The 14,936-nt window shown below is 35.8% G+C and overlaps 1 protein-coding gene and 1 long non-coding RNA gene across 2 annotated transcripts in view; both read left to right on the plus strand.

Moving 5' to 3' along the window:
- The window catches only part of LOC107587108 (disintegrin and metalloproteinase domain-containing protein 19-like), a 34,004-nt gene extending 23,361 nt beyond the window's left edge, over positions 1-10,643 (plus strand). The window contains exons 8-20 of the mRNA XM_016274752.1: positions 451-522; positions 606-784; positions 1,346-1,352; positions 3,225-3,504; positions 3,959-4,064; positions 5,128-5,341; positions 5,424-5,501; positions 6,333-6,441; positions 6,542-6,683; positions 6,788-6,875; positions 7,851-8,075; positions 9,175-9,269; positions 9,381-10,643. Coding sequence (XP_016130238.1) covers positions 451-522; positions 606-784; positions 1,346-1,352; positions 3,225-3,504; positions 3,959-4,064; positions 5,128-5,341; positions 5,424-5,501; positions 6,333-6,441; positions 6,542-6,683; positions 6,788-6,875; positions 7,851-8,075; positions 9,175-9,269; positions 9,381-9,444 — 1,659 coding nt within the window. The 3' untranslated portion in view covers positions 9,445-10,643. The remainder of the gene's footprint in view (positions 1-450; positions 523-605; positions 785-1,345; positions 1,353-3,224; positions 3,505-3,958; positions 4,065-5,127; positions 5,342-5,423; positions 5,502-6,332; positions 6,442-6,541; positions 6,684-6,787; positions 6,876-7,850; positions 8,076-9,174; positions 9,270-9,380) is intronic.
- Positions 10,644-11,169: 526 nt separating this feature from the next.
- Positions 11,170-12,344, plus strand: LOC107587076 (uncharacterized). The gene is made up of 3 exons (XR_001609435.1): positions 11,170-11,389; positions 11,926-12,027; positions 12,166-12,344. It is a non-coding gene; the product is annotated as an uncharacterized lncRNA (long non-coding RNA).
- Positions 12,345-14,936: the final 2,592 nt, after the last annotated feature.

The raw sequence follows: 14,936 nt of genomic DNA on the forward strand, positions 1-14,936 counted from the left end.
CCATGGTCCTCAAGCCGCGACCCACTTTGTTAATACAATTAAGTTGGTATGAGCCACGCCACCACAGTCATTTAAACATATACAAAATTACACAAAGTGAAAATAACATGGTATTTTTGGGTTATGGAAACAACAGTTACCATGGCGAATATACAATACTAACATGAACTGTTAATGAAACGTGGAAACTGCCCCTGAGTAGAATGAATATCAAACCTTCATGCAAATCGTTACTAGCTAACACACAGTACCAGTTATGTGATTTATCTGTACTGTACTTTTTTCACGCATTGCATGCTCGTAGCTTCTGTGCTTTAGTGAAGTGATATACTGCGCAGCGACCCAGACCTGGGTTGCGACCCACCAGTTGAGAAACACGACCTACGTGACACAAAATTAATTTAAGCCATCTGAGGTCAAAGATGCATCCTAATAGTGTCTCTTTTTCAGTTTGTGAAGCACGGTCGGGACCTTGAAAGGACCAAAACAAAGCTGCTTGAAGCAGCTAACTTTGTGGATAAGGTGAGATTGCCTACTATTAAACACACTTTTATCATTTACCTGCTTCTGGACTCTTAATATATTATGTGATTTGATGTTCCTAGTATTACAAATCACTGAACATCCGTGTGGCTCTGATCCAGTTGGAGATCTGGAATGATCAAGACAAGATCACTGTGACCAACAACCCCTACAGCACCCTGGGTGCGTTTCTGTCCTGGAGGAGGAAACAGCTGCCACAGCTGCCCAATGACAACACTCAGCTAGTAACGTCAGTCCCGCTGTAGCTCCTCCCACCTCATTAACATATGATCCGATAATAATGATCACTGATAATGAGCTTGATTATAGTTTTAAAGGGGTCATAAACTGAAAAAAAATAATTCCCTTGATCTTTTGACATAAGAGGTCATTGTACTTTAAAAACATCCAATTAAGTTTTAGAACTCAAAACTTTCTCGTTAGTCTAAAAACAGCTTGTATTGAAACCAGTCTGCCAAAACGAAAGCTTGTGGAATGTGTAACTCTATGAAGTAATAGTGTGGCTAAACACAGACTCCGCAGAAGATGATCAATGCCTGCTTCTACATCACTGCCTGTTTAACCCCGCCCACCAATTCGCACCTGTAGTGTTTATGAGAGATGCAAACGCAGGTCTATGCAGAACCCAAAGGATAAACTTTATTTTATGAACTTTATTCTTAATGAAGTTCGAGACTGCATCAGTAAGAACTTTGTCCTTCGTTCACTTAATTTTACCGTGGATTCGTTCGCAAACAAGGCACAATTCAACGTGGGATTTTCAGAAATATTGAAACTAAAAGACAATGCTTGGATCCGACAGTATCCAAGTGTGAGTAACTGTTTTTATTACGTGGTCACTATTGCTTTGTCTGTTATTACAGATCGTTGAATATGTACTGAGTATTTGTGTTTTTAATCAAAAACACAGCAGAGTCCATCTATGAAGGATATAGGTTGTCAAACATACACAACTGTTAGCCAATCAAAGCAGTGGGCGTTTACTTCCGAGTCTACAATCTGCCATGCCTGTTCAAACAGAGCGTTCTGATGAGGGGGGTCAAAGCAGAACAGAAAATAGCTTATTCTAAATTATGATGGTTTTTGATGTAAAAATCTTGGTAACATTATAAGTGATTGTAAGTTCATTATAAGTTATATAAGTTATAAGTTCAAGTGTAGCCATACATGAAGCTTTCTGTTGGTCAACCCGGCAAATTCAAAAAGAAACAACTTGAACCTGATATGAAATGTGTGTGTGGAAATCTTTTGCCCTCACAACTCAAGAATATGAATCACTTTGATTCCTATAGAAATGACTGGATATTGCACATTAATTGTGCAATAACAATAATTTGCTGAACAATGGTAAAAGTGACCGCACTGCAAGGTTGCCAGGTTTTCACAACAAAACCTGCCCAATGGCTACCCAAAACTAGCCCAATGGCGTTCCGGGGGGTAAAATACATGTTTTTTTGGCGAGGTTACCTGTTGCAGAAAGAAAGCTGCAAAAAGGACATAAAAGTATCATAAAAGTAGTCCATAATGCTCTATAATCCAAATCTCCTGAAGCGTTTCATAAAGTTGTGTGAGAAACAGATAGTGCTTCCTCTCCAAGAACATAAGGGAAGCTAAGGGGAAATTAATTCATTACAAAATAGTACATAGATACTATTTTACACCATCTAGACGTTACAGGATGGGAATAGCTGGATATAATCTATGTTGGAAATGTAAGGAAGAAGAGGGCACGTATTTACATATGATTTGGTAATGTTCTTTAGTTCAGCTATTCTGACGTAAAATTCTGAGAATACTTTAAGAGTGGTTGGGCTTTAATTTACCTGTGGAACCACAAATATGCCTTCTTGGAGATAAATCAGTTTAGGTTACCTGTTGCAGAAAGAAAGCTGCAAAAAGGACATAAAAGTATCATAAAAGTAGTCCATAATGCTCTATAATCCAAATCTCCTGAAGCGTTTTCATAAAGTTGTGTGAGAAACAGATAGTGCTTCCTCTCCAAGAACATAAGGGAAGCTAAGGGGAAATTAATTCATTACAAAATAGTACATGGATACTATTATACACCATCTAGACGTTACAGGATGGGAATAGCTGGATATAATCTATGTTGGAAATGTAAGGAAGAAGAGGGCACGTATTTACATATGATTTGGGAATGTTCTTTAGTTCAGCTATTCTGACGTAAAATTCTGAGAATACTTGAAGAGTGGTTGGGCTTTAATTTACCTGTGGAACCACAAATATGCCTTCTTGATTTATAGTAAATAATTAAGCAAACAAAAAAGGATTTTAGTGTGAATTTTTGAATCTGATTTGTAAGTGTTACTTTAAATGGTGCGAATGAAGGAATAAATAAATAACTGTTTTTTTTTGTGTTTTGTGATTTTGTGATGAGTTTAATTAAAGTAAATAAGCAAACAAACTAACAAATAAGGATTTTTAAAAATGTTTTGATGACTTTAAATGGTAAGAATAAATAAATAAACAAACAGCATGTGGTGTTGCATTAAAGGTTAGTTAGAGGGTTTTTAAGAGAGTAGTTTAAGTCATATTTTGAACCTTAATTATTAATTCATTGTCAACTAGTACAACAAAGCTTTTATACTCAAGATTTGCCCTTAAAATGTTATAATATTATTGTTTAGAATTTAGACAGGTCTCAAATGTTGAAAATGTAGTTCTCTGGCATTATTTTAAGAAAAGCAGATTGTATTGTAAATGAGTACAGTTTGATCTGTTTGTTTTCTCACACTCTTGACCAGCTGAAGAGTCCAGGAGCGATGTGCCGTCCACCTTCAGGCTCCTGTGACCTGCCTGAGTACTGTGATGGGAAATCAGAGTCCTGTCCTGCTAACTTTTACCTGGTGGATGGCAGCAGTTGTGCGGGTGGCAGTGCCTACTGTTACACAGGAATTTGCCTGACGCTGGCGCAGCAGTGCCTCTCTCTCTGGGGCAAAGGTCTGTGTGGTGCTAAAATCTGATAAAAGTCCCACAGTTTAAAAGTAACACCATAAAACCAATCGCCCAATATTCAGTGAGTCACTGTCTCCACAAATATAGCAGTAAATCAGCATATTAGAATGAATTCTGAAAGAGTAATGATGGTGAAAAATTAGCTTTGCATCACAGGAATAAATTTACATTATATATATTTTTTCCTTTTTCCAAAGGAAATCCATGTGTCAGTGTACTGTAGATTACTGTATGGCAGATACTGTGTTTGGCTGTGATCTTAGTATCTGAATGTGAGGCCATCTGCTGCTCTCTGTAGCCATCAGAGAAAGCATTTGAGTCCAGCTGAGATATACCTCAGATTATAACATTCACATAACCAATAACTTAAGACATGAGATTATGTGTTTGTTCTGTTCTGTTTCTGCTGTAAGGCTAATTTTCTGTCTCTGTGTCATAGATGCCTGTCCTGCTCCTGATCTTTGCTTTACTGAGGTAAATAAAGCAGGTGATCCCTATGGAAACTGTGGCAGTTTCATGGGTACATACAGGAAATGCACTGAAAGGTGAGATGCACTTACTTATAGTTAGACTACTGATCAAATGTTTGGAATAATTAGGATTTTTTTATATTCTTGAAATAATTCTCTTATGCTCAACAACGCTGCATTTATTTGATCAAAAATTCAGTAAAAACAGTAATATTATCTAATATCATTTCAAAATACTGTTTCTGATTGTAATTTTAAAATGTAATTTATTCCGGTATTGCTGCAAAAGCTGAATTTTCAGCATCTTTAGTCCAGTCTTTATTGTTACATGATCCTTCAGAAATTATACTAATATTTGGTGCCCAAGAAACATTTCTTATTATCAATGTTGAAAATACGTTTTTGCTGCTTAATATTCTTGTGGTAACTGTGATATTGTACCATTCAAAAGTTTGGGGTACGAAAGATTTTTTAAAAGAAAGAAAAATAAATTGTTATGCATTAAAAACAGAAATTAAATGGACACATTAAATGCTAATAATATTATTTTAAACGTTCTATTTATCAAAGGATCCTGAAAAAATATTAAGATTATTAATATTTGAGCACCAAACCAGCAAATGATTTCTTGAAGATCATGTGACATTGGAGACTGCTGAAAATTCAGCTTTGCCATCACAGGAATTAATTGCATTTTAAAATGTTTAAATTAGTCGACTGATATTAGTTTTTCAGGCCCGATTATTACAGATCAAGTAGACTAATAACCGATATACATGTTTTACAATTTTAAAAATAACAAGGTCTCTGACAAACCTTTTTTAAATGCTTTTAAATGATGTAACTGGCAAATCGGTTTTGAAAATGACCAGTACCGATAACCATAGAAATGCTTAATATCGGCGCCGATAACCGGTCGGCCCCTTATTCAAATATAAAAGTTATTTAACATTTTAAATAATATTTCACAATAGTACTGCTTTTAATGCATTCTTGATTCAATAAATGTAGCCTTAGTGAGCATCAGAGATTTCTTTGAAAAGCATGAATAAATCTTAATTATTCCAAACTTTTGACCATTGGTTTATGTCATCATCATTTGGGCCGATCAAAGACATTCTGTTGGTCTTCTGTTTAGGAATGCTAAATGTGGGAAGATTCAGTGTCTGAGCACTGCCAGCAAGCCTTTAGAATCCAATGCCGTCGCCATAGACACCAACATCCGGAATGGTCAACAGAAGATCCTGTGCAGAGGGACTCATGTGTACCAGCGCGGTCAGGGTAATGAGGAGCAGAGTGACACCTTAGACCCAGGCCTGGTTCAGACTGGGACCAAATGTGGGGAGAACGCGGTAGGGACTGAATAGATTTATCAATTTAAGTATATTGAGAATTTATTTAATTAACGTTTTGCCTCATTTTCTATCTGAACAGATCTGTTTTGAAGGGGAATGCCGCAATGCGTCCTTCCTGCAAGCCGATGAATGCAGTGCCAAATGTCATGGCCACGGCGTAAGTTCATATTGCTTATTTATATGTAGAGCTGGCTGAGCTTTATTGTACATACATGGTCATCTTATAGCTACTGAAGCATGTTCTGTTTACATCATTTCCTCTAACGGTAAATACTCACTTATCTATAACGATAAGTGAAAGAAATCCCTCACTATTCTCGCTATTAATCACACAGGTTAATATTTATAAATATGTCTGATTCCAATGTGGGTTGTGTCTATATATATATATATATATATATATATATATCACTGTTTCAAGTGATGAGTTCAGTTGAGGATATGACGGAAGTGTGGGGAAATTTCAGTATATTTGGATGTGCTAAACTTACAGCAGACTTCAGTAGTGTAATCAGTTCCACTGAATGCAGGTCACTATTGTGTTACTTTATTAGGCAGTGTGTTTTACAGTACTAAATGAATATCTGTATTGTGGGAAAGATAAAAAAAATAATTTACTCATGTTGTTCCCAAACTGTATGATCTTTTAAAGGAATATTTTTGAAGACTTTTTTCCCCCACAGTGTCTGCCAAGGTCATAAAAGAACAAAGAATACATAAAGCAAGCAAAGAAAGTACTGTACTCCATATTTTGCGTGCTATATATTCAAAGTCTACTGAAGCAATACAAAGGTTTTTTTTTTGAGAAATAAATTATATTTAATATCAAATATCATTCATTACTGACAATCTTTCCCTCTGCTGTAGCTACATCAAAGCTAACGTAATAAGTCTAATCTAATGGTCTGTTCTTTTTAGGTTTAATTTTTGAGTGATCTATTCCTTTAAATTGTTTTTCAAAAAAAAGTTTTTGTGTGTTTCCCTGCAGCTTTGTAATAATAACCACAACTGTCATTGTAACTCGGGTTGGGCACCACCGTTTTGTGAAGCGTTGGGTTCAGGAGGAAGTTTGGACAGTGGGCCTATGATCACACACAGTATGTCAACAGGCAGTGAATAAAAATGAATATTTCATTGAATGTTATCTTGAATTTGCTCTTTTGTTGATTAATTTTGATCTTGTCTTATCTTATGCAGGCAACCTTTATCTTGTTCTGGCTCTCCTGATTCTGTTTTTCCTTCTGGGATTGGCTGTCCTTGGTGTCTATTGGTGCCGCTGCAGACAGAAGCGCCTTTCCACCAAAAGCCCCACCCTTCCTGCTACCCAAATATGCATCAAGTAATCTAAAATCTTAACTGTGAAATGCAAACACATTCATGCAGTGATCTTCATGTATGTGGCACTTCTTGCATTAGAAAATTTGTTATTTATCTTCTTGTCAGTGTTCCAGACACCCCTGACACTAAAAGTCACACCACGGGTCACGCCAACCCAGTGTTCCTGCCAAAGAAATCTCATGCTGATGAACAGGTGTGAAGTTGTTTTGTTGTCAGCGTGGGTTCACAGTACATGCATCCAAAAGCTCAGTTTCGTGGATCATTGGCTTTGTTCCGACAGCAAGCAAAAATGTTCTGTATCCAACTCAATTCCATTTAGTTGTCTGTTGATCAAACAGCAACAAACCATCCATATCAGTGCTGTTATTAACTAAAACTAAAGCTATTAAAAATAATTTTCGTTAATTGAAATAAAGCTGAAAAAATTGTATATGAAAAAACTATACTTAAAATACAATGAAAACTGGAAATGTTACGTTACATTGGCAACTAACGGAAATTAATAAGTTAAAGTTTAACAAAAATAAATAGAAATATTTAAAAAAGCACAAAACAAAATTACTAAAATGTTAAATAAAATAGAAATGAAAACTGAAGATATTAAATATTAAAAGCCAATTCAAAATTATTAATAAACACTGATCCATATGTGTTTTTTAAATCTTATTAAAATCAGATTTTTGGGAATGCACTTCAGTCTGAACAGGCAAGTTGGATTTCAAGTGGTTTATTCTGTCATTTTGGACGCAATAGAAACTAACCAGAGCTTAGGAGAGAAATGCCTCAGATATTTACAATGTGTGAGCAAAGATACCATTGAAAATCAATTTCAGGGAGTGAATATCAACCCATAATATAAAATTCATACTGACATTAGCAGAGAAAAAAAATCTTCCGTCCATCTTTCAATGCAATGACAGCAACTCTTATGTCTCTTGGCATTCATTCATTACTATAGCAACTCATACTAGAAATAATATCGACTACACTGTCTGACCAAATAGCTCCGATTTGATTACTTACAAAATGATAGTTTGGAAAATGCATTTGAATTGGTGCAGCCATTGTCACTGAAAATGACCCACATTCCACCATCCCAAGAGTCCTTGTGAAATGTATTCATTGTTATGATAAAATCGATTATTCATATTATATTTGCATTCTACAGGCCAGTCCTCGAGCGAGTCCTACAGGTCCACCCAGATCCAGACATTCTGTCGTTCAACCCACTGTGAAACCACCTCAAATCCCAGCCTACACTGCACACAAGCAGAGTTTACAGCATTCAGAGTCACCCCAGCCATCTCCATCAGCACCCCCCAAAACAAGACCGCTACCACCCAACAGACCCCCTCCACCCCGTCCCATAACCAAACCCTCCCAGCCTGCTGAGGTGAGTATATTCCTGAGCAAATGCACCTCTAGATCAGTCATGCAGTGCAATATTCCTTAAAGGGGTCATATGATGTTGCTAAAAGAACATTATTTTGTGTATTTGGTGTAATGAAATGTGTTTATGCGGTTTAAGGTTCAAAAAACACATTATTTCCCACATTTCTGAAACGCGTCGATTTTTACAAATTTCATCGGTCTGAAAAGCGAGGTGTGCTCTGATTGGCCAGCTATCCAGTGCGTTGTGTTTGGCCGAATACCTCAAGCGTGTGACGGAAATGTCGGTAAATCTCCATCACTTGCGGGCTTTCACATGGAGCAGCATTAACTACACAGAGCCGTTGTTCACCGACAAGCTGCGCAAAACATGCGCAAAATATGATCGTGGTTTTGCGCAGCTTGTCAGTGAACAACGGCTCTGTGTAGTTAATGCTGCTCCATGTGAAAGCCCGCAGGGGATGGAGATTTACCGCCGATTAATGAACCGACTTTACTGACAAGATGCATGTTAAATATCGAATGATATTTATCGTGCAGCCCTAATTGGTTCACTGTTCACAATAGCAGTTTATAAATCAGTCCATATGCAATCAAGCCTTCAAGAACCCTCAAGTTTATTCAAACTAGCACTACGCTAATCAGTTCATTTTGCAGTTTGAAGAGATTTCTTGTAACAGTTCAAACAAACATCGTACTTGCTCATGAAAAACCCACCAAAAGAATATCAGCAAGCAAATACCCGTTTCATCTGCTCTTCCTTGCTGGTCCCATCAGTAGTTTTCTCTGTTACCATCCAGCAAACTTCCAAACAATGTCCATATATTCCAAGACAGTCGATGAACAATCCTTTTGTCAGCAGATATAATTTTCCCAACACATCTTCTGCTAAACAACCATCCACCTATAAGCATCTGGAGATATACTTTCCACACCTTTCCATTGTGCAATGTATCCATGTAGGCCTGCCATCTTGGATTCTTAACATGCCATGTGTTTACCAGAACATCATGTGACTCAAAACATGACGTCCGTCACATAATAAATGAACTGTTCACTGACTATGATTGTGCATTATAAAATATTTGTCGTCTTTCATCCAGATGCTGCCTAAGAATGGCGTGCCAGTGTTACCAGCCATGTTGCAGAAAGGGAAATCCAATCTGATGCCCCCTTCTGGGCCTTTTCAAAATGTCAGGTAAATGGAAGGGAGAAGTCATAAGCAAAGAACACTAGCATGGTGTTAGGAATAATAATAATTATAATTATCAATCATTAGTTGGTAATTCTTAATATGATTGTGTTTTAGGTTCCAAAGGGAAGTTTCTGGAAAGAGCTTAGTTGCAGTGAAGCCTATTGGAGCGCTGTATTGATCAACTCTGCACCTTTAAGATGTCCTTAAGAGTGACCAATCAAACTGTCTCACTCATAGTGATGCCCGCCTTATTGACTTTAACACAGAATGAAGGATACCTTCCAACTTTTTTCAGGGGGTGCCGTTCCACTACTCCTGTGCCATATGTTGCATTTGCTTTTTTATGTCTATTTATTACAGAGACCTCAGAGAAAAGAAAAACAAAAAACTAGGAAGTATGGCATTATAATCCAATAAGAGCATGGGTCATCTGAAAGAATATCTTGCACCGAGAATATGAAATGTAAATTTTTGCACGCAGTAGTAAAACATTGTAAGTAAGTGCATTATATACATAGAATGAACTGGAAAATTGGAGCAGATTTGTCTAGTCTTGAACTAACTTGCACTGTCAGTCCAATTTAGTTCAGTACTATGGATAATCTGTACTCAGGAAATAGCTCTGGAAAGGGATATATAAAAAAAGATAAAATATTGTTTTCATAGCAATAATAATTCAAATACTCATATGAATTGTATAGCACTGGGTTAAATTCTGTGTAGTCATATAATATGTATAGTATGTACTGTATAAGAAGTTAAAAAAATAGTCTGTCTTGAAGGGTGTTTGCGATGATGGTGGACAAGAAAGGGTTAAAATCACATATGGTGCTTTGTTTTTGAAATCTTAAATGAGAGAAACAAATATTCTCTAACTACCTTTTTAGATAACGCTTGACTAAATGTTCTGTTTAATACGGGCATTAACCAAGGAATGTATTTAGGTTTAAAGGACCTATAAACATCTAAATCTGTACCTTACGTTTTTTTTTCCTTTGGTTGTCAGTTATTTGGGGGGAAAAAATCTCTGGACAATTCATTATAATTTCTCCTTTCATAATGTTTTATGACCTACTATGACCAATGTACTGGTTTTCTGTCAGATTTCTCATGTTGTAGTTAAACGTATTTATTCATACTGTTAAATTTTAAAATGCAATGATGCCTTAAATTTGGGTTTACATGAATGTTATTTTATTGATAATAATGTTTATCATGGAAGTGTGGATGTATTGTGGATGTAAAGGTGGCTTGATAATGCACACTGCATAGGAAGTCAGAAAAAGTCACTGTCATTTTTTATTTGGCTTAATTTTAGTTTCTTTATTAAAAAATAAAAATGTTGTCCTATGCAAAATGCTGTAATACTGTGCCTTCCACGTGATGACAGAAATAAATTTTCATTTTATCTTTAATCTTCAAATTCATTTAATTAATCTTTAATTTAATCTGTATCCATCTATTCAATTAATATTATTTATATTAAATTGATATTATTTATATTATTTCTTCTTCTGATGATGATTTTAAATAAGAAAATTGGTGTAAATTTGGTCTATTTTTCTGCCTTTATGCAGAGTTGCACTTTCGAATGGACTAAGTTACTGCTTATATTAGGTTTTAAAAGGGTCATATGATGTTGCTAAAAAGAGCATTATTTTGTGTATTTGGTGTAATGAAATGTCTAATGATCCCACACAAAATAGTTTTTGCTTATGTCATCGACCTACTGCCACAACTTTTTCACTTTTGACTTTATTTGTCTTCTCTGTATCTAAACATAACAAGGGTTGTTGACGCCTCAAAACATACATTAAAACGATATTTTTGCGGTTTCATTGGGCTGTGCTGGAGGTGTGTCGGAAGTCAACGCCTTCATACGCCTGCGGGTGACTTTTATTTTGAAACGCTGAACTTCCTGTCTGTCAATTTGGCAGTACGTGTTGTTCTTGTTCTCGATTGGATATGCTTGCGCTCGCTTACAAAAACCGAATTTAACAAAGATTTTTCGGTGTTTCCGCGACTTCACTAGCATACCACCAACGAATATTTAATTTAATAAACATGGACCAAATGGAAGACCCCGCTGGATCGGATAATAAACGAGCTATAGAGCGGAAAAGGTAGGCTCTCTCTTGTAAACAACGGCCTGTTTATCAGTGCTCGGAAGCTTCTAGTGTTTGGATCGCAGCCATTTAACCTATAAAGAACCACTTAAATCCAGTATATCGCTGTTTAATGTCAAAGTGAGCTGGATTAACGTCACTATAAGACATTATTATATTACTATCAGCTTTTTAATGTTGCACATTAACGTGAGCTGTTGGGCACAGTTGAGCAATGTCGTCAGACTGGTGTATCGTGACCCCGAAGCGCCAGCATTACAGCATTTATTATTATATATATTTGTTTTCATTTGAGGTCTTCCTTTCCCTTAAAAGCGTTTCACTTCAGATCGTTTTTGCGAGATCTAAGATCTTTGTTATGTGTTGAAATAGCGCTAGATGAATAGACATGCGTGTCATGTTGTTTTGCTGTATTGCTGTTATATATAGTACTATGATAATAGACCATGATAAATATTTCCCATGGGAGGGACCTGCATTTGTCTGACGCACCCTTGGTAACATTAAACCGCTGTTTTCTTTCCTTTTTCTAGGAGTTGAAGATGCCAAAGGAGGACTTCAGAGAGGACAAGCTTTCAACATCAGCACCGTCCATCACTTTGTCCCTCCCCCAATCCCCTAAACATCAGGCACAGGTGGAAACACTCACAGCCACGTTTTGTAGATTTAGACAGTGTTCAAATACATTATTGGATTTTTACGTACAGTAGAACAAACTACAATGTAAAATATTATTATGAAGTAATATGTCTCTCTCTTTTTTTCCCTGACAGGCACTGGTTTAGCCAGAGTCCTCACTCCAATACTCCATTTAAGTTCAGCAGTTTCATCACAGGTGTTTTGATGGGAGGTAACGAAGGAGGTGAACGGGGAGGAGAGCGATGGAGCCTCTTCGGAGTGCGGCCCATCGTGCAGAAATCCCCCACTGACCCAGGATCAGAAACCAACACACCTGGCAAGAATCTGTTATATGGATATATTTATTTTAGCTTATAAAAAAAGCCTAATTTTAACCTCAGATTTGTTTGTATATCCTTTACAATATTTGTTCTGCAATGAGATTTATTTATTTATTTAGTTTATTCCATTATACTATATCATTGCCCATTTTTTTAGTTACAGTTGGCATGTTCAACTTTATCAGCATACATTCAGTATACTCTCATTTTTTTATAATATATAGCATATTTCAACTGCTTTTTCGAAGATGTCAATAAAACTAAGAATATTGGAGTATGTTTTAGTTCAGTGTGTTTAATTCAAGGTGTTATTTTCTAATTCTTTGTTTCCATGACTACAGGGGGATTCACGCTGCACTCATACTTTGGGGTTCAGAAGTCCAATACGATGGATGCCATAAAAACCCAAATAAATCTCACGGTTGAAGATCCCGCCAATTTCAAATCTCCCAAGATCGAGATGAGCGGCGAGGACGGAAAGAAAACATCCTGTCACAGACTGAGACATCGAGACATGAACATTCTCACTCCTTCCGGCTTCTGAACTCCACAAGTCTTAAACTCTCCTAAGCTTCCTCGCCTTTTAAATACACATTACAGCACAAAGTGACTCAACTGTCACTTGCCGTTTTAGGCTCTCTTGTGAGTAACAACACCTCAATTTATCCTGTTTCCCCATGTAACTTATAGAATTTCCCTTTAAATTAGATAAGAGATGTAGAATCTCTTAGATTAGTGCCAAGCTTTATTGATAGTTGTTTTTATTTGTTTTATCCCCCCAAAAGACCTTTTTTTTTAGCATTTTGAATATTTTTTGTTTTTTATTACTGTGTGCTATGACAAAGTGATTGCTTTTGATTATTGTGGTTTAAATCTACCACAGTAAAAACCTACAGAAAACTGCAGTCAAAATATGCATAATTATCAATAGGCTTGTGGTTTTAGGCGTGAGATGCGTTCACGAGTACATCCGTTAACAGTAAATCTGAATTTTGTGGACCATTTTGAAAAGCTTGTGTATACTTGTGCAGACCTGTTTCAACAGCATTTTGCATTAGGTTGATGGATTTCATCAGTGCACATGTAGTAGTTATAAAGCACATCAGCAGCATAACGTACTGTTGCACACATCTGTTTATTGCCACTATAAAACTTGCAATCCAAAAGTCAGATTTGACTAAACAGTCAGGTATCCATCTATCCATATAGTTAAAACATGTTTAAATGCCATTTTTGTGACTTAACAGAACTGCTTATGTAGTTCAGGTTACTAATTTATTTTATTAATTGATGACATTTGTATTTTATGTGGTGTGGTTCCCCGTGTGCAATAAGCTACAGCATTGTTTATATCAGCATGCTGAAAGCACCTCATTTCTATCACTGGGTATCACACTTCATTTTAGTTCTTTTTTTTCATATAGTTTTGTGGTATTGTATTTTCCTTTATCAAACACAACAGTAAAGTACTATTTACATGGTTGCTGTACATTCTGAAGCTGGAATCATTTTACTGTTGCTGTTTTGTACACTTGTAGTGGAAATGCTTTGTCTTTACAATATTCCGCTTTGTTTGACTTGACATGTTGTTTGTTTTCTGTAGTGCTTGAATCTGCTTTAGTATGTTACATTTTGTAAGACCGAAGTGGCTTTTGCATCTCAGGCCAAACTGTATAACACCAGTCATGTGTTGTAGTACTATCACATATTTCCTGTTCATATTGCTCAGTTTGGGTATTTGATTCCTATAATAAAACATTGCTGTCAAGCACAATGAGCAATTTTGATTGTGATTGTATTTGATTTATTTTCCGAAACACATTTTAATGTGATACTAAAATAATAACAGTACGACTGCAATTTATATATATATATATATTGATTTAACCATTGACTGATGTATGGTTATATGGTTTGTTAGGATAGGATAATCTGGAATCTGAGGGTGCAGAAAAATCTAAATATTGAGAAAATTTTTTAAGTTGTCCAAATGAAGTCCTTAGCAACACATATTACTAATCAAAAATTAAGTTTTGATAAATTTATGGTAGGAACTTTACAAAATATCTTCTTGGAACATGATCTTTACTTAAAATCCTAATGATTTTTGGCATAAAAGAAAAATCTATAATTTTGACCCATACAATGTATTGTTGGCTATTGCTACACATAGACCCATGCGACTTATGACTGGTTTTGTGGTTCAGGGTCATATATATATATATATAATAGAAATATAAAAAGATATAATAAAATATAGGAAAAAATATATAAAAAGATCTAATAAGACCTGCCAAGGACCAGAAGAATTTTTTTAAATTATATATACTGTATGTATATATATATATATACAGTGGGTACGGAAAGTATTCAGACCCCCTTAAATTTTTCACTCTTTGTTATATTGCAGCCATTTGCTAAAATCATTTGTTAATTTTTTTTCCTCATTAATGTACACAGCACCCCATATTGACAGAAAAACACAGAATTGTTGACATGTTTGCAGATTTATTAAAAAAGAAAAACTGAAATATCACATGGTCCTAAGTATTCAGACCCTTTGCTCAGTATTTAGTAGAAGCACC

The sequence above is a fragment of the Sinocyclocheilus grahami genome, unplaced genomic scaffold (genome assembly GCF_001515645.1).
Source record: "Sinocyclocheilus grahami isolate Dianchi unplaced genomic scaffold, SAMN03320097.WGS_v1.1 scaffold89.1, whole genome shotgun sequence".
Taxonomy (NCBI): Eukaryota; Metazoa; Chordata; class Actinopteri; order Cypriniformes; family Cyprinidae; genus Sinocyclocheilus; species Sinocyclocheilus grahami.